The following is a 21,228-nucleotide window of genomic DNA, read 5'->3' on the forward strand; positions in this document are numbered from 1 at the left end:
AAAAATTCCAAAAACGATTTGAAAGAGATTTGAACAAACTAGCTTATAAAGTAAGTCATAACAAAAGAAAAAATTTGACCAAAGAAGAGTATTTGGTGTTATAGAAATTGGGAGACAGAAAAGATCTAATAATTAGGGCGGCTGACAAGGGAGGTTCGGTCGTAGTTATGGACCGAGCCTTCTTTGTCAATGAAGCCCATAGGCAACTGAACAATCTTTATCAATATACAAAATTGGCATTTAACCCTACACAACGCTTCCAAAAGGAACTTGGGCATTTAGTTGATGACGGAATAGAAGATGGTTTTGTAGATACCAAAACCAAGGAATTTTTGATGGTAGAACATCCGGTAATTCCGATCTTCAACTTTTTGCCCAAAGTCCATAAATCTCTAGAAAACGTGGTGGGAAGGCCTATAATAAGTGGTATTAATTCAATCTTTGAACACCTTTCAGAATGGTTGGATGAAATTCTCCAACCATTGGTGAAACAATTACCAAGTTTTTTAAGGGACACTACACAGTTATTACTAGAAATGGATTCTATGGAATGGAAAGAAAACTACTCATGGCTTACCATAGACGTAGTTTCATTATATTCCTCGATCAAACATGGAAAAGGTCTAGAAGCAATAAGTTATTTCCTACGTAGAAATAAAACCTTTGATGAGGATTTCTGTCAATATATCTTGCGAGTAACAGAATTTTTACTTAGCCACAACTTCTTCGCCTTTGAGGGGGATTTTTACCTCCAAAGATGTGGGACAGCCATGGGAGCAAAATTTGCACCATCCTATGCGAATTTATTCATGGGATGGTGGGAGCTGTCCCATATCTTTGGAGGTGAAAATACGAACAGAGACCACATTGTTTATTACAAACGTTACATAGATGATTTGATATTTATATGGAGTGGTATCACCAAAGAGGCAGAGGAGTTTGTGGCAGAGCTTAATACAAATGATGCAGGAATAAAATTTACCTGTGAAATGAGCAAAAATAGTATAAATTATCTAGATGTCAATCTAAAAGGAGGGAAACTAAGTAATATTGAGGTAGAGCTGTATAGAAAACCTATATCGGGCAATACCATCTTGCATGCCCGTAGCAATCACCCCCAGAGGGTCTTTAAATCTGTTATAAGGGGTCAATATATAAGGCTCAAAAGAAACTGTACTGACAAAAAAGTGTACCAGATACAAGCAGATGAACTCAATAAGAGATTGACAGAAAGAGGTTACTCACAAAAAGACATAGATCTGGTCAGAAATGATATAGACGGTCAGGATAGATAATTTTTTCTGAACTATAGGGAATCATCAAGGAAACAATCTACAAAGGAAGAGAAAATTGTTACTTTTGTAACCCAATATAGTAATCAATATGAGGAAATTTGCCAAATTATTAAAAAGAATCTATCTATGTTAAAAGCTGATGATAGGTTAGAAGAAATAAATCCAAGAAGGTGCAGATTTGCATTTAAAAGGGGATTGTCTATTGGAAACAGGATTGCACCTACACAATTGAAACCTGAGACTCCAAGAAGAAGCTCATGGTTAGAGCATAGAGGAGTGTTTAGATGTAGCAATTTACATTGCAAGGCCTGTGAAAAATTAGATCCCAGACATCAGTTCAATAGCTGTGTAACAGGAGAGATCTTTGAATTCAAAGGATGTACGAATTGTAGAGCCACATATTCAATTTATCTCTTAACCTGTATAGAGTGTGAAGTACAATACACTGGACTCACCACAAGAGAAGTACGATACAGGATTAGAGAACACCTATCCAATATTAAATTAGGTAAATTAACCACACCACTGGTGCTCCATTTTAAAAATCATCATAATAAAAGCAGTAAAACCCTTAGACGGACAATAATAGATGATGTACATATGGGCTCTAGAGGAGGGGATAGGGAGTCAGTTTTAGCCAAGAGAGAAATATTCTGGATACACAGACTAAAGACCAGACTGCCACAAGGTTTAAATTCAGAATATGATCTGATAAATTTCTGGCAGTAGTCTGTGTATCAAAGAATTAGGTAATATGATATTGATTGTCATAAGTCAATTAATTGCAACACAAAATATGTGAATAATAGTTTTTTAACCTACAGTAACAACATATAAGCTAGTTTGGGATAATTTGATAGAGGAAGAAAACTGTTAAAAACAGAAGCAAACAAGGGGTTATTGGTCATTTGTCATTTGCACTGTGTATTATTATACAGGTAGCTCACTTGATACAATTAAATATTGGATGAGGAAGGAATTGATAATTATCCATATTAAGTATAAGTTGTCCATATTATTATCCATATTAAGCATAAGTTTAAGAATGTAACCAGTATTATTACCATTCACTGTGTAATTTGGTAATCATGCTATAGAGATATTAGTTAAGTATATATAAACTGTCCATAGAAAGGATAAGTAGGATAGTATCTTTGCACGAGTAATTTTGGAAAGTAATGGGTTAATTCCCAGTTTTTGGTTTTAAAGGCAAAGTCCTACAGATTTAAAAAGAGCCGAAAGAGGCTACCAGACCACACTACGATTACGGCCAGCGAGCCGAAACGCGTCAGTAGGTCACTGGGAATGTCCCAGCACTTTCCAACCTAAGCTGAATATGATAACATCTAACACTGCTGTTCAAGAAATAAAAGCAAGCTTTGTTTTAAACCGCATAACTGTGATGGTGCTTCATTTTCGTGGTCATTGCCCCAAAGTAATCAGCTCCTTTACCTATAAAAATAAGTACAATACCCCCCCAATAAGAAGATGCCGTCTGGATGAAGACTTCTGCCCGTCTGGAGGACCTCTTCTTCCCGGCTTGGATGAAGACATCTGCCCATCTGTAGGACCACTTTGCCCGGCTTCGTAGAGGACTTCGGCCCGGTTGGGTCAAGACTTCTCAAGGTAGGGTGATCTTCAAGGGGTTAGTGTTAGGTTTTATTAAGGGGTATTGGGTGGGTTTTAGAGTAGGGTTGGGTGTGTGGGTGGTGGGATTTAATGTTGGGGGGGGGTATTGTACTTTTTTTTATAGGTAAAAGAGCTGATTACTTTGGGGCAATGCCCATGCAAAAAAGCCCTTTTAAGGGCTATTTGTAATTTAGTATAGGGTAGGGCTTTTTTTTATTTTGGGGGGCTTTTTTATTTTATTAGGGGGATTAGATTAGGTGTAATTAGTTTAAAAAACTTGTAATTATTTTATTATTTTCTGTAATTTAGTGTTTGTTTGTTTGTTTTTTGTACTTTAGTTTATTTTATTTTATTGTATTTAATTGTAGTTAATGTAGGGAATTAATTTAATTATAGTGTAGTGTTAGGGGTAATTGTAACTTAGGTTAGGTGTTATTTTACTATTTAATAACTATTGTACCTAGTTAAAATAAATACAAACTTGCATGTAAAATAAAAATAAACCATAAGCTAGATACAATGTAACTATTAGTTATATTGTAGTTAGCTTATGATTTATTTTATAGGTAAGTATTTAGTTTTAAATAGGAATAATTTAGTTAATTGTAGTAATTTTATTTAAATTTATTTAAATTAGATTTAAGTTAGGGGGTGTTAGGGTTAGTGTTAGACTTAGGTTTAGGGGTTAATAACTTTATTATAGTGGCGGTGATGTTGGGGGCGGCAGATTAGGGGTTAATAAATATAATGTAGGGTTCAGTGATGTTGGGGGCAGCAGATTAGGGGTTCATAAGTATAATGTAGGTGGCAGCTGTGTCCTGAGAGGCAGATTAGGGGTTAATAATATAATGTAGGTGTCGGCGATGTCGGGGGCGGCAGAGCGGCAGATTAGGGTTTAATAAGTGTAAGATTAGGGGTGTTTAGACTCAAGGTTCATATTAGGGTGTTAGGTGTAAACGTAAATTTTCTTTCCCCAGAGAATCAATGGGGCTGCGTTAGAAGCTGAACGCTGCTTTTTTGCAGGTGTTAGGTTTTTTTCAGCCCGCTCTGCCCCATTGATTCCTATGGGGATATCGTGCACAAGCACGTTTTGCCAGCTCACCGCTACCGTAAGCAGCGCTGGTATTGAGGTGAGATGTGGAGCACAATTTTGCTCTCCGCTCACTTTTCTGCGGCGAAGCAGGGTTTGTATAAACCCGTAATACCAGCGTTGTCTGTAGGTGAACGGTGAGCATAAACTGCTCGTTAGCACCGCACACCATTACCGACAAAAACTCATAATATATCCCTATGCAAACAATTGTTACTGCAACCTACCTCGCATCCGCTAATTGGCTTAATTAAATACTTCACATTCATCACCACTAAAAAAAGATATGGGTCGCCTCAATCAAGCTGATGTATATACTAGCACACCTCTGTAGAATTCCCCTACTGTGTGGGTGACATATCCAAAAGACTGAATGGACCCATAGTAAGTTTTGTCATAATTAATCAGCTAGTTTATTCCGCCTTGTTACAATTCCCTCCAAATTAAGCATATTCCTATAGTTTCTCATATATCTAAGCCCTCCATGGCTCTCTAGTAACACCTTCTTGGATCTTAAGCAAGTTTACATCTTACTATTAACGCTTAGAGTATACATCTTAAGCGGTGCTTATCCGCTACTAAACTTATATCCCCTATGTGCTTTTGGGCACTATAGGGCCTTTCATATGACTCATAATTTATCGATCTGTCCTATATCAATTAGTCCACAAGAGGCTGGATAATTAGTCATCTATTAAAGCGGTTAAAAATATAAAAATGAGGTTTCAGAGGCTCATACTATACTATTTTCCTGGAATTTTACTTATTCTGCCATCTTCTCACTATTGTATTATGTTCTAAATTTGCTAAACGCTCTTGTCTGTAAGAGCTCTTTTGAACCTTGAGTGATTGTTTTTAAATTATTATTATTATTCTTTATTTATAAAGCGCCAACAGATTCCGCAGCGCTGCCCATTGGTACAAGGATAGAAGTACGATGGAGAAACAATACAATAAAAGACAACATTTTACAGACAGATACAGGGAATTGAGGGCCCTGTTCCCGTCGGAACTTACAATCTAGATGGGTAGGAGGATGGGAAACAGGCGGTGGGGACTGCAAAGGTGGGAATGATATTAGAGGGGAGATGAGGGCAACTGTTGGGTTAGTGAAGTTCATTTGTTAATGAGTCGGGTGATAGGCTTCCCTGAACAAAAATGACTTTAGGGAACGTTTAAAGCAGGAGAGGTTAGGGGAGAGTCTGACGGCTCGAGGAAGTGCATTCCAGAGGGTTGGTGCCGCACAAGAGAAGTCCTGTAGTCTAGCATGAGAGGAGGTGATGGTAGAGGACGCAAGGAGCAGGTCATTGTTTGATCTTAGGGGGCGGGCTGGAGTATATTTGCTGATGAGTGAGGACAGGTAGGGTGGGACAGCATTGGTGAGGGCTTTGTAGGTCAGGGTGAGTATTTTAATTTAATTCTGTAATTTAATTCTGCTGTAAATACGTTTTAATATAGTGGAACCTCTGTAACCTGAGCATCCTCCACTCTACAGAGTGTATACAAATGCTTCAATCAACTCATTTGAAACATATTGCAACAGTATTATGCTATGGGACTTTTTGTTTCTTGTAAAGCTAATACTATGTTTATGGTGCATTTGGCAATAATAATGAATAGGCATGATTTAAGCATAGTAGTGATATATCCGTCCCTACATGCAAAAATTAATCTGCTTTTTAAAGGGCCAGGCCACAAAAGTAAAAATAAATTACATGTTCTTATATGTATGTAATTTTAAGACTTTCGACCCTACACTTAACACCAGCAAAGTATCATTACAGCTCTGATCTGCAGTGCTAGTCACACAACTCAGATGTCTACTAGCACTGCTTATTGGATCAGTGGTGGTTTTTGCTTGGGACCAGTAGGTGCTCTGCAGGACGCAAGGTCTACTGTATGTTTAACCCTTTAGTTACACAGTAGTGTAGGGTTGATCCTTTTTCAACTATTATGGCCCTTTAAACATGTTATAAGTAAATTCCAAATAACCTATTTATCTATATCATCAGTTTATTATCTAGCTCAGACTGAGAAGCTCAAATACAAATATTTGGTGACATAACTGTGCACAACCAACTTATTCATTTCTTTGGCTAAGCCCACTTAGAGCAGTCATTTTGTGAATAAGCCTCTACAATAATGCTTTAGACTGGAACAAGTAACACTTTCATGTTTCATTTTGTCTTACAGTTAACATTATTCACCGCCATTCACAAACATTACTCACTGGAAGAATGGAAACTCTTTGCCTCTACATATCCTGAATGTCTTGAGGTACGTTTACAGAGCTGATAAAAGGATCTTCCTTCAAATAAATCAGATGTTTTACATAAAATGAGCGTTACATAATGCGCAGCTAGTGATCAGGAGTAAGAGTAATCTAGCAACAGCTTAACAGTCTTGTATTTAAAGGGATATGAAACCCACATTTTTCTTTCATTATTCAGATAGAGCAGTGGTTTTCAAAGTCTTACACAATGGGCTTCCCCTTTGGCCATAAATGTGATTACATTTGTGAAATGATGCACTTTGAAATAAGAACTAAAAAAAAAAAAAATTAAAAACTATTTTGTTCCAGTGAATGGTATTAGTGCACTTCTAAAATACAGAGAGGTCCTGCAGTTTACCCAAAGTACATTGTGCTCATGAGATAAACATTCATTCTGAAAAAGTGGGAGAAATACTTCTGCAGCAATTTCTGTCTCTAGCAGTGCAGCTTCTCTGCCTTTTGCAGATGGATGCTACCACAGTGTGGGAGTGTGTGTTTTTGAGGGGGTCACTTGTCAGTATGGTCATTCATGCTTGTCAAATCCATACAATATTAAAAGATAGGTGTAGCAGTGTTCTTCACTTACTACCAATTCTTAATAATAAGTCACACGTAATATGGTTGCAATGGAGGATGAAACAATATATCACCAAGGCAGGGGAGTATATGTAAACTTAGACTTAATATAATTTTAAGTGTGTATTTGTGCTTAAAGGGACAGTCTAGTCAAAATTAAACTTTCATGATTCAGATAGGGCATGTAATTTTAAACAACTTTCCATTGTACTCACTCCTGTGGAGTTATTTAGCAGTCAGCACTGATTGGCTAAACTGCATGTCTGTCAAAAGCACTGAGATAAGGGGGCAGTATGCAGAGGCTTAGATACAAGGCAATCACAGAGGTAAAACATATATTAATATAACTGTGTTGGTTAAGCAAAACTGGGGAACGGGTAATAAAGGGATTATCTGTCTTTTTAAACAATAAAAATTCTGGTGTAAACTGTCCCTTTAATAAACTCAAAGCAAGTAGTACTCACATTCGCTCATTATTTAGTGCGCTAGATGGGATGGGAACAAACACAGTCTCCTTGTCATCACAAATGCTGTCCTATCCCCAACCCTTATGTTGTCCCATCCCCATCTGGTATAAGCACTTCAGCCTTCTCATTTACTGCCACCCCAGCATCAAACTGCCTCGGTAGAACAACTCCTCAAACAGCAAACCACTATTGGTACATAACGCCTCTGATATCAAGGTCCTCAGACCTCTCTGCTACACAATAGGGGAGCCCAGCTGGAAGATAAGTTTGTATGATAGAAGAAGGCAAAACCTCCAAGGTAGCGATTAAAACATATATTGTTTATTCACAAGCCGTTAAAAGCAGTTCATCTTTTAGAATATGTTTTAATCGCTACCTTGGAGGTTTTGACCTCTTCTTTCATATTAACCTCACTAACATCTCCATGTCCTGTAGAATGAATTTCTACTGTGACTTTTACCGTCACTCAGGAAAATACTGGGACGAGAAGCAGCCGTTGCACTGTAAAAACAAAAACAAACAAAAAAAAAACACATCCTCTCCTGCTCCCGTGCCTCTCCTTAAGTGCTCTGGCACCCTCCTCTGAAGGCGCGCCCCGCAGTTTGGGAATCGCTGAGATAATGCATGCAATTTTAAGCAACTTTCTAATTTACTCCTATTATTAAATTGTATTTGTTCTCTTGGTATCTTTATTTGAAAAGGCAGGAATATAAGCTTAGGAGCCAGCCCATTTTTGGTTCAGCACTCTGGGTAGTGTTTGCTGATTGGTGGCTACTTTTCAAATAAAGATACCAAGAGAACAAAGAAAAATTGCTTAAATTTGCATGGTCTATCTGAATCAGGACAGAAAAGAAATTGGGTTTCATATCCATTTAATTAGAAGATGACCTGTCTGCTAGGATTCTATCAGCCAATCGGAATTAAGGTAGGAAAAATCTGATTGGCTGATTCAATCAGCCAATCAGATTGAAGTTCAATCCGATTGGCTGATCCAATCAGCCAATGGTATTGAGCTTGCATTCTATTGGCTGATTGGAACAGCCAATAGAATGCGATCTTAATACAATTGGCTCCGCGTCGGCTCCTTGGAAGATGGCTCCGGATGGATGAAGATTGAAGACGCCGCCTGGATGAAGACTTCTACCGGATGAAGGACCTCCTCTGCGCACCTTGGATGAAGATTTCGACCCGGTTGGGTGAAGACGACTCAAGGTAGGGAGATCTTCAGGGGGTTAGCATTAGGCTTTTTTAAGGGGGGTTTGGGTGGGTTAGAGTAGGGGTATGTGGGTGGTGGGTTTTAATGTTGGGTAAAAGAGCTGATTACTTTGGGGCAATGCCCCGCAAAAAGCCCTTTTAAGGGCTGGTAAAAGAGCTGATTACTTTTGTCATTTAGAATAGGGTAGGACATTTTATTATTTTGGGGGGCTTTTTTATTTTATTAGGGGGCTTAGATTAGGTGTAATTAGTTTAAACTTCTTGTAATATTTTTTTTATTTTCTGTAATTTAGTGTTTGTTTTTTTTGTATTATAGATCAGTTTATTTAATTGTATTTTAGTTTAGCTAATTGTAGGTAATTTATTTAATTAATTTAATGATAGTGTAGTGTTAGGTGTATTTGTAACTTAGGTTTTAATTTATTTTACAGGTAATTTTGTACTTATTTTAACTAGGTAGCTATTAAATAGTTATTAACTATTTAATAGCTATTGTACCTATTTAAAATAAATACTAAGTTGCCTGTAAAATAAATATAAATCCTAAAATAGCTACAATGTAACTATTAGTTATATTGTAGCTATCTTAGGGTTTATTTTATAGGTAAGTATTTAGTTTTAAATAGGAATAATTTATTTAATAATAGTAAATTTATTTCGTTTAATTAAAATTATATTTAATTTAGGGGGGTGTAAGGGTTAGGGTTAGACTTAGGGGTTAATAACTTTATTATAGTAGCGGCGACGTTGCGGACGGGAGATTAGGGGTTAATAATTGTAGGTAGGTGGCGGCGATGTTAGGGAGGGCAGATTAGGGGTTAATACAATTTATTATAGTGTTTGCGAGGCGGGAGTGCGGCGGTTTAGGGGTTAATACATTTATTATAGTGGCGGAGAGGTCCGGTCGGCAGATTAGGGGTTAATAAGTGTAAGGTTAGGGGTGTTTAGACTCGGGGTTCATGTTAGGGTGTTAGGTGTAGACTTAGAGAGTGTTTCCCCATAGGAAACAATGGGGCTGCGCTAGGAGCTGAACGCTGCTTTTCTGCAGGTGTTAGGTTTTTTTTCAGCCAGCTCAGCCCCATTGTTTCCTATGGGGATATCGTGCACGAGCACGTTTTTCCAGCTTACCGCTACCGTAGGCAACGCTGGTATAGAGGGTTGAAGTGGAGCTAAATTATGCTCAATGCTCACTTTTCTGAGCCTAACGCAGCCACTCAGACAACTCTAAATACCAGCGTTGTCTTAAGGGTGCGCTGGAAAAAAAAGCAGCGTTAGCACCGCGGGTCTTTACCGACAAAACTCTAAATCTAGGTGATTGTTTTTTTGTATAGCTTGAACTGCAGTACTGAAATTTTCTGTGTTAGTGGTGGTTTCAACAGACAAAATCAACTATTTTAAATAGCAAAATATACTTATATTAGCAGGTAAAATAGATAATTGGGAACATATTAAAGGGCATAAATATAAACATCCTTTTGTTTCTCAATGTAGGAACATTTGCTTTACAGAAAATGCTAAACACTGTAATACATTTTAGAATGTAATTTTATCGGGGGAAGGTGGACTGAACCCTTTTAATATGTTCCCTATTTTCCATTTTACCTACTGGGATGTATTTAGTTGTTAAAAAAAAATAGACCCTTAACCTTTGTCATTTAGAATAGCTACTTTTGTCGATTGTATTACGGACTATACTGAAAAATTCTGTACTGCAGTACTAGCTATAGAAAACCTATGTAAACAAAACAGCAAATGAGCATATATGTATTCTCTACAGTTGGTTTAAGTAATAGGAAACACAGTAATGGGAAACAATTTTACAGTACACCGTAACTTTATATTGTTTGGTCTGTTGTTTAGTGACTAAACTTCATCATAATAGAATTCTGAGCAAGTTTGGAAACGTAACATTCGTGGGGTTTTGTAATGATCAGTAAACCATAGTAAAATATTAATGTCTTTTGGTCCATTCATGTTCACAAGGGTTTGTAACTATATTGGTACATTGGTTTAAATAAAGAAATGTTGACCAGTAAAGATTTGGGCATTTGTTGTTTTATACTAATATTAATTTTACTAATCCATTTGTTGCATTTGAATTAAGAAAAACATCTGAGGTCAGCCAGCCAAGGCCATAGCATCACTCTGAAACCTAAACAATGTTTAAAGGGACACTGAACCCAAATTTTTTCTTTTGTGATTCATTCAGCATGCAATTTTAAGCAACTTTATAATTTACTCCTATTATCAATTTTTTCTTCGTTCTCTTGCTATCTTTATTTGAAAAAGAAAGCACCTAAGTTATTTTTTGTTTCACGACCATGGACAGCACTTGTTTATTGGTGGGTGAATTTATCCACCAATCAGCAAGAACAACCCAGGTTGTTCACCAAAAATGGGCCGGCATCTAAACTTACATTCTTGCTTTTCAAATAAAGATACCAAGAGAATGAATAAAATTTGATAATAGGAGTAAATTAGAAAGTTGCTTAAAATTGCATGCTCTATCTGAATCACAAAAGAAAAATGTGGGTTCATTGTCCCTTTAACTAATGGTTTGTGTACTTCAAGTAACTACAAAGTTGAAAAATCAGGGACAGTGACACACAATTCAGCCAATCAGAAACTGAAGCGATCCAGACACAACTGATTGTCCTTCAGTGTCATCCAATAATTTACTGACTTTTAGAAAAATGGTCATTACTGGATTGGATGAAGGAAATCATGATTAGACTGATCAGTAACATACACTAGTCTTAGTCTATCATCCAATATGTCTTTCAACCAAATTTAAAAAACTTTAATCAAATACTTCAGAATCCCACAGCAGTCACATAGACGCCCATTTAACAAGCTCCGTAGTGAGCTTCTGGGCACGTGTTTCTGGTGAGCCTTCAGACTTGCCAGAAACAGCAGTTCTGAAGCAGCGGTCACAAAGACCGCTGCTCCATAACCTGTCTGCCTGCTCTGAGCGGGTGGACAGACATCGCCGGAAATCAACCCGATCGAGTACGATCGGGTTGATTGACACCTCCCTGCTGGCGGCCCATTGGCCGCGAGTCTTCAGGGGGCGGCGTTGTAACAGCAGCTCTTGTGAGCTGCTGGTGCAATGCTGAATACGGAGAGTGTATTGCTCTCTGCATTCAGCGAGGTCTGGCGGACCTGATCTGCACTGTCGGATCAGGTCCGGCAGACTTTGTTAAATAGAGGCCATAGACTTTTTAATAAAGTCATCCTCTGCCTTTAACTGTGGCACAAGTGAATTCACATATTGCCTTTGTTGTCTGGTTAGATTAGAAAAGGGCTGTTTATTCCCATCTGTCAAATCCACCAACATATCACTCTCCCATCTACTAGAAGTAATCATTTTATACTTATTTCCTTTCTGCCCCAACAGGGCTCATCGTGATTTCTGTCTTTTTTTTTTAAATGAAGGGCACACCCTGGTAGTTTTAGGAGCAATTTAATAACCAGGAAATGAGAGAACAAATGGAATTTAGGATACAGAAGCTGACATTAACCAGTGATAATTAGTCTGCATGTTTGGCAATATTCACATAATACATAATGAAAGACATAAGATCGTCACATTCTGTCTCTGTGTGTTCTGCAGCACGTAGCAGCAAGCTCGGGCAGTGGGCAGGCAGATTTGGAAAAGCTCTGCAGCATTCTAGAAGCAATTCCGCTCATTAAGTACATTTGTTTGGATGTCGCTAATGGATACTCCGAACATTTTGTTGAATTTGTGAAAACAGTACATGCCAAATTCCCAAACCATACTATCATGGTAAGTAAACGTCCTATATATATCTATATAGCACCATAAAATATGTAGCAATGAAGTAATAGGATACAAACTGTAAAGGCTAACACTCTTATGCTAACCCAAACAACATCAAGAACAATACTATAAATATATTACTGGGGGGTTGTAGAAACCAATGTCATAAGGAACTTAAAGATCATTTTAGTTGGGATTTAAAAGTAAAAGTCGTTAACAGTTAAAATAAAGATATAGCCGACTCAGATTTCCAGATTTTGCCTTAAACTGTATAAAAACTCCCTGTGGCTTGTACAATGTTTATTTTTCTCTTACATAAGCAGAATGTTCCTACTATACCATGAGAGCTTCTGATATATTATAACCACAATTCAGTTCTTTTTAACGTATCATAAGTGTGGCATTATTGTATCTATAATCTCTCTCAATATATATTATGCTATTACGACTTACTATTTGGATAGGTTTTTCCTGTAAAGACTATGGGCTGAATTATCAAGCTCCGAATGGAGCTTGATGCCCCCGTTTCTAAAGGCCGCTGCTCCATAACTTGTCCGCCCGCTCTGAGGCAGTGGACAGAAATCAACCCGATCGAATACGATCGGGTTGATTGACACCCCCTGCTAGCGGCCGATTGGGGACGGCATCACACTAGCAGTTTGCAAGAACTGCTTGTGTAATGATAAATGCTGACAGTGTATGCTGTCTGCATTTATCGATGTGCGGCGGACATGATACGCTACATCGTATAATGTCCGCTTGCAGTATGATAAATTGGCCCCTATGGGTTAGATTACGAGTGGAACGTTAACTGTTGCGCATGAGCGGTAAAGGGTATTTCGCTGCTCTTTGCACGGGTTGGAAATAGCATGCGTATTACGAGTTGAAAGTAAGCACGTCTGCTTGAGCACAATCAAATTTAATGCGTGTCAGTTAAGCGCAACATCAGAGCTCTGAGTAACTGTTATGGAAGACAAAAAAGTTGCACAAAACACATCAAAAATACATTTAAAAGTTCAGTAACACTCATTATAACACTGCCTGATAAAAAATACTTTAATAAAATGCACTAAAAAGTTGTGTGCGTACGTGTGTTTATGTATTTATGTGTTTTACTGTATATGTACTGTACATATTTCACATTCTAATGTTCTTCACTTACAGAATAATGTCATTTTTATTGTAAATACATATTCCTATATATATATATCTGTATATCTATACCTGTATATCTAATCCTATATATTTATAGGTATAGATATGTATTTTACATGAACAGTATCTGATATACATAGACATTTATATTTATTAATAAAAAGTACATTATTATTCTTTGTCAAGAACATAGGAATGTAAAGTATGTTTTGCGCACCATGTTTCGCGAATTAGATTTTAACGCAGTCGGGTCAGCGCACATGAATACTTAGGGGTTAAATTATTAATGTGCAGGCGGACCTGATACGATGTAGCGTATCGTGTGCACCGCACATCGATAAATGCAGACAGCATTCTTGTGAACGGCTGGTGCAATGACACCCCTTGCAGATTTATGGCCTTGCGGCCGATAGCAATGGCTGACGCTCAACCCAATCGTATTCAATCGGGTTGATTTCTGTCCGCCGCCTCAGAGCTTGATAAATTGACCCCTTAATCTTAAGGTGCGTTATTGAAATATTTCATATCAAATATTATATAAAATGAATAAAATATTAAAAATTATTACACATACTGTAAAATATATAGATATATTCTGTGGATTATTTAGAATATTTTACAGTATGTTTTATAGTTTTCTAATAATTTATATTATTTTTTTATTGTTTTATATGTAACATTTTAATAACATGCCTTAAAGGGATACTGAACCCAAATTTTTTCTTTCATGATACAGATAGAGCATGCCATTTTAAGCAACTTTCTAATTCTATTATAAATTTTTCTTCGTTCTCTTGCTATCTTTACTTGAAAAAGAAGGCATCTAATCTAAACAGCAAATGTTGGGTTCAGAACCTTGGACAGCACTTGTTTATTGGTGCTGTCCAAGCAGCAAGGACAACCCAGGTTTTTCACCAAACATCGGCCGGCATCTAAACTTACATTCTTGCTTTTCAAATAAGCATACCAAGAGAATGAAGAAAATGTTATAATAAGAGTTAATTAGAAAGTTGCTTAAAATTGCATGCTATATCTGAATCACGAAAGAAAAAATTTGGGTTCAGTGTCCCTTTAAGATTACTAAGTTTTCATGTGCGCTTACCCAAAGCACAATATGCAAAACACATATTTTTACATTCAATGTTTGTCACATTGAAAACAATGTAGTTTTTATTTTTAAATATCTCTCTCTCTATATATATTTCGATAGATAGATATATCTATATATATATATATATATAGTATATCAGATACTGTTCATGTAAAATACATATCTATACCTATATATCTATAGGAATAGATATACAGGTATATACAGATACATATAGGAATATGTATTTAAGAATATATAGAACATATTCTTCTATGTGAAGAACATTGGAATGTGAAATATTAATATTTCATGCCGTAGAACTCTTGAATAGACGCAGTCGGGTTATAAGTCTATGGGAGAAGAAGTTAACGTGGTAGCAATAATTTTTTTTTACTTTTAACTTCTAACAAAGTTAACACGTGAGCCGGATAGTAATTTGCACTCAACTCGTTATCTAGCCCTATATCTGTTAATTAACTAGACACACACACACACATATGTGTGTGTGCGTGTGCGTGTTTTACTCTCTAATCATAAATTGAATGTATATTGTGCTGTAAAACATTTGTGAAAATGTGCTATCACATCCCTAACACATACAGTATGTAAGATATGGGCTACATAAGCTAAGCATAAGAAAATGTTAAAAGGTTGAATTTTGCCTATTTGAAGCTTAAATCAATAGTGCTTTTGCGCCACCTAGTGGTATATCATGTTATACACACTTCTGAAAGTTAAAAAAAAAAAAAGAAAAAGTTGGAATCACCATATTAAGAAATGTATAAAGTTTTTGCTTGCGAGCTAGCCCGATGCGCGTGAAAAGCTAAACTTAGGATATTGCAAATGCAACCCGATAACGTATTCTCCCATAGAAGTCAATGGAGCAAAAGAAGTGGGGAAACACCCTACTCCCGAGCAAACCCGATCACATATTCTCAAGTCCGCTAACCAAACATGAAAATATGAATATTTCACATTCTAATGTTCTTCACACAGAAGAATATGTTCTATTTATTCATAAATACATATATATATATATATATATATATATATATATATATATACACACACACAGGTATATATATATATATATATAATGTTATTTTTGTACAATATATATATCTATGCATATATATATATATATATATATATATATATATGTATAGATGTATACAGATATATAGAGGAATATCTATTTATAAATACTTAGAACATATTCTACTATGTGCAGAACATTGGAATGTGAAATATTTACAGTGAATACAGAGTATAACACTATTAAATATGAATATTACATAAATATGATTTTTCATCTAGTAGACTGCAAAGGACTCCAATGCCCTTATATATATGCCTATATGTGTGTACATATGTATTTATGTGTTTAGAAGTGTATATATATATATATATATATATATCTGTAAATACATATATACACATATAAATACATAAATACATACATGCACACATATAAACATATATATATATATATATATATATATATATAAACAGTCATGACCAAAAATATTGGCATCTCTGTCAGATAATGCACCACTTCGCCCAGATTTTTTTTTGCAATTACAAATGTTTAGGCATTCTCATCTTTATTTATTTTTATTTTTTTGTTTGTATTGCTATGACACAAAAAAGTGGAGAAAAAAAGCCATATCTGACACATTCCACACAAAAATTATTGGCACCCTCAATTTAATATTTGGTAGCACACCCCTTGGGAAAAAATTGCTGAAATCAATCGCTTCCTGTAACCATCAATGAGTTTATTACACTTCTCTAATGGAATTTTGGACCGCTCTTCTTTCGCCAACTGCTCCAGTTCTCTCAGATATAAACAAAAGAAATAAACATGAGAATGTAATTGTAATAATTTGTAATTGCTCAAGCCATCACATTTAATTTTAACTTGCAATACGAGCAGTAAACCTGACGCGCATAAATACCCTCAATAAACCCTTTTTCACTTGCGTGTAAATCTTGGCGCGACACTTGTAATCTGGCCATTAATGAGAAATCCCTAAGCCACCCATAAACACACAACTCAGTGCCCAAACCTAGTAAGCACATACATTAGTAACTACTGAATAACTGTACTCAAAAGCAACACATAAGATTGTAAAATAGATTTAAGTCCTTGTTTAGACCTTTTGGGTAAAGTCTGCCGTGTCCAGATGGCTAATCTATTGTGCTTCTTTGTATAATAATTAAAGCAATGGCGTCTCAGAACAGTCACAGAACAATGAATATACTTTATAATTAAAACCTTTTGGTAACTCACTTATTGTATGATATGCTGATACTCCATACCTGCAATACTTGTGCTCTCTATAATTATTTTTTCTTCCAGGCAGGCAATGTAGTTACTGGAGAAATGGTTGAAGAACTTATTCTTTCTGGGGCGGATATCATAAAGGTTGGAATTGGACCAGGCAAGTTGGAGTTCAACATCCCTGTTTTTTTATCACATCTATTTTTGTAAAAACTGTATCTTTATACAGCCCATCTTTCTGCTTTCAAAGTAGTTAACATATAATTAAAAATGTTTTTCATATTATAATGAAACCCAAAAATTATTTCTAGAGTTATATTCATATACATAAATATTTGAGATTGCTGCTATCGCTGCGCTACTCAGCCCCTTAGCAGCACAGGTTTTGATGCTGTCTCTGGTGGCATCAGAACAAGGCTTCCATAGGAGTCTATGGAAGCACGCTCTCGTGAGCGCAATGCTTCCCAGCAATGCGAACGCAAGGTCGCGTTCGCATTGCTTTGAACTTCTAATACCAGCGCACATTAGCATGCACTGGTATTACACAGTGGAGTGCAAATATTGCTTTAACCCCTTAACTACCGACGATGTACAGGGAACGTCCTACAAAAAATGTTCTTAACGACCAAGAACGTACCCTGTACGTCCGCAGGTAATATGAGCGCTGTAAACTGTTCCCGACTGCCGGGCCCCGGAATGATCACTCCCCACGAGTGACCACTTCCGGTTTCCCTCCACGTGGAGTCCGACAGTCTAGCAGAGCATCGGAAGCAATCGGACAGGCTTCCGATGCTCTGCTTGTGTGCTGAGTGCCTCGGTGGGTTAAGGCACTCAGCATCTATTAAAATAATATAAATCATTAATTAAACATTTTTTTAATATTATAAGCCCCATATAGACCCCCCCACCCCAATGAGGCTTCAAAGATGGCAATTCCCAGTGCATCATGGGGCTTCTGGGGGTTTCCCTAGCCTGCCTCATCATAGGGGCAGGCTAGGGTCATCCAATCTGAGCTTGCTCTATAATTTATTTTTTAATAATAAAATACCCCATTTGTCTGATCATGTATTTGTAAATATTGACTCTGATCAGTGTGCATCTCACTCCCTCTCCTCACTTGCGTTTTTGTGGGAGAGAGAGAGAGTGATCTGTGTTTAGGAGAGATATAGTTGTAAACAATTGTGAGAGCCAAAGGTTCTTTTCAGAGCCATTAACCCCTAGCTTGCCAGTGATCCCTATAAATCACTGGCAGTAGCACCTCTGCACGTTTTTGCTGTTTATACATTTTTTTTTTTTAGTAATTTTTTTGTGAGACCCAAAAGCTCTTTTCAGAGTCATTTAGTTAATTTTGTTAATTTAAATTTAAATTTTATGTTGCTTTTTTTTAGTAATTTTTTTTCTAAATAATAAATAATGTCACAGAGAATATTTAGTGCTGAGGAGGCATATGTCATCCTTGTGTCAGAGTCAGACACCTCTATGTCTGACTCAGACCCCAATTTTGACCCTGCTATATGCTCAGATGCATCATTAGATACAGTCTCAACTAATAGTGATGTATCTGTGGCTGCTAGCCCCCCTGCCAGAAGGAGACGTGTTGCTGCCATTGCTGCTAAAGAGTGGGTAACACCTCATCACCAGAGGCCAGATATCCCACCCTTCACAGCAAATACTGGCATCAATATGGATGTTGCAGGATTTAGCTCCAGCAGTTTCTGGAGGTGTTTCTGGGCGATGATGTATTGGGGAACATTGTCACCCAAACTAATTTATATGCCCATAAGTTCCGTGCTGCAAAGCCTGACTCATATTTCGCAAAGCAGCAATGGGCCCCCATTGATGTGCCAGAATTTAAAAAATTCTGGGCATTGACTATGCTGATGGGCATCATAAAGAAACCCTCCATTCACTCCTACTGGAGCAGTAGCCCCATCTGCTCTACCCCCATTTTCTCCCAGTGTATGTCGAGGAAGAGGTATGAAATTATTCTACATTTCATGCACTTCAGCGACAACAGCCGGTGCCCCCCTAAGGACCATCCCCAATTTGACAGGCTGTATAAAATCCACCCCCTGATTACCCACTTTACTGCCCGGTTTGCAGGGGCCAATACACCAGGAAGGAATATATGCGTGGGTGAATCCGTGATGAAGTATAAGGGAAGGCTGGGATTCAAGCAATATATTCCTTCCAAGTGCTCCAGGTATGGGGTAAAGGTGTATAAGCTCTGTGAGGGCGAGACTGGGTATACTCAGGCCTTCCGGGTGTATGAGGGAAAGGATAGCCACCTTGACCCTCCAGGTTGCCCAGAACATATGGGAACCACTGGCAAGATTGTCTCAGACCTGATATTACCCCTGATGAACAAAGGGTACCACTTGTATTTAGATAATTTATATACAAGTGCCTTTTGTTCAAGCTACTGTATTGCTTTGATACAGTAGTTTGCGGTACAATTCAAAAGAACCACGCAGGTTTCCAAGGACAACTTGCACGCACCTGGCTACGAAGGGGGGAGACCTCAGCTTTGCGTCAAGAGGAGCTGTTGGCAGTTAAGTACAGAGACAAGAAGGATGTGTACCTTCTTACCACCATCCACACAGAGAGGACTGTGGAAGTCTCTGTACGTGGCAGAGCTGAGAGTATAATGAAGCCAGTGTGCATCACGACTTATAACCGGCATATGGGTGGGGTTGATCTTGCAGATCAGCTGCTGCAACCCTACTTAATTATGCGGAAGATAAGGGCCTGGTACAAAAAAGTTGCAATTTGCTTAATTCAGATTGCAACCCAAAACGCTTTTTTGTTCAAAAAAGCAAATCCCAGAATGAAACAGACTTTTTTACAGTTTCAGCTCCAGATCATTTCGGGGATTTTGTACCAAGATGCACCTGCTCCCCGGGCGGTGATGAGAGAGAGCAGAGTTGGGGCTACCCATTTTATTTTTTAAATCCCCCCTACTGCCGCAAAGCAGAAACCTCACAAAAAAAATGCAGAGTCTGTACCAAGAGGGGGCAGAGAAAGGACACCATATATTACTTTCCTGATTGCCCTTTACAGCATGGGCTCTGCATTGGGGACTGCTTCAAGCAGTATTATACAATGGTCCATTTATAACTGGGGGGTTTTTTTTTTGGTTATGCTCACTGTTGGAGGTTTTTTTTTTTTTTTTTTTTTTTACTTTTACTGTGTCAGATTTTTACATTTCACTACTATTTTTATAAGTTCTAAAATTGGTGTTGTATTTTACCAACACCCCTGTCAAACCTATGCGTGGGGGGGGAGAGTGTTTTTTTGCAATAACCTACAACAGGCTCTCCTACATCATAGTCAAAAAGCAATGTGTGTGTAAAAATGAAAATTGAAAAATTACCACCATACACTTTCTACAATTTTTTGGCTTAAAAGGGTTGCATCAAAGGTATCAAAGCACTCCATATACAATACCTTGGGGTGTCAACATTTCAAATATATACACTTTCATGGCAATAAATAAAACTGGGGTATGCTATAGGCCCCAAACTAAAGATAGGCCTATCAGAAGAAATACTCTCACTTTTAAATAAAATTACAAGTCAAAAAATTGTAACAGAACCTTCCTAAAATCCTGGCAAACCTATGCATGGGGGGCATAGGTGTACTCAGGAGGTCTTGCAGAAAACAACCTGGAGTGTTTTTTTTTGTTGTTGCAATAACTTACAACAGACTCTCATAAATCATAGTCAAAAAGCATTGTGTGTGTAAAAAAGAAAATTGAAAAATTACCACCATACACTTTCTCCAATTTTTTTGGCTAAAACATTTGCATCAAAGTACACCATATACAGTACCTTGGGGTGTCAACATTTCAAATATATACACTTTCATGGCAATAAATAAAACTGGGGTATGCTTTAGGCCCCAAACTAAAGATAGGCCTATCAGAAGAAATACTCTCACTTTTAACTAAAATTACAAGTCATAAAATTGTAACAGAACCTTCCCAAAATCCTGGCAAACCTATGCATGTGGGGCATAGGTGTACTCAGGAGGTCTTACAGAAAACAACCTGGAGTGTTTTCTTGCAATAACTTACAACAGACTCTCCTAAATCATAGTCAAAAATCAATGTGTGTAAAAATAAAAAAATAGCACCACACACTTTCTCCATTTTTTTTGGCTAAAACATTTGCATCAAAGGAATCAAAACATCCCATATACAATACCTTGGGGACTCAACTTCTGAAATATATGCACGTTCATGGCAAGCAAATAAATTTGGGTATGTAAAAAGGCCCAACAAAAGAATATAGTCAAAGAAGATATGTTAAATTTGAAAAAAATCACAAACACGTCAGAAGTTTGGCATTGCAAACCCCAAACAACCCAAAA

General features: G+C 37.2%; 1 protein-coding gene across 1 annotated transcript in view; it reads left to right on the forward strand.

The window, feature by feature from the left end:
* Positions 1-21,228, forward strand: part of GMPR (guanosine monophosphate reductase) — a 257,883-nt gene that overhangs the window by 83,356 nt on the left and 153,299 nt on the right. The window contains exons 3-5 of the mRNA XM_053714765.1: positions 6,208-6,291; positions 12,158-12,331; positions 16,936-17,017. Of these exons, the coding sequence (XP_053570740.1) occupies positions 6,208-6,291; positions 12,158-12,331; positions 16,936-17,017 (340 nt within the window). The remainder of the gene's footprint in view (positions 1-6,207; positions 6,292-12,157; positions 12,332-16,935; positions 17,018-21,228) is intronic.

This window comes from Bombina bombina, chromosome 5, assembly GCF_027579735.1.
Source record: "Bombina bombina isolate aBomBom1 chromosome 5, aBomBom1.pri, whole genome shotgun sequence".
Lineage (NCBI taxonomy): Eukaryota > Metazoa > Chordata > Amphibia > Anura > Bombinatoridae > Bombina > Bombina bombina.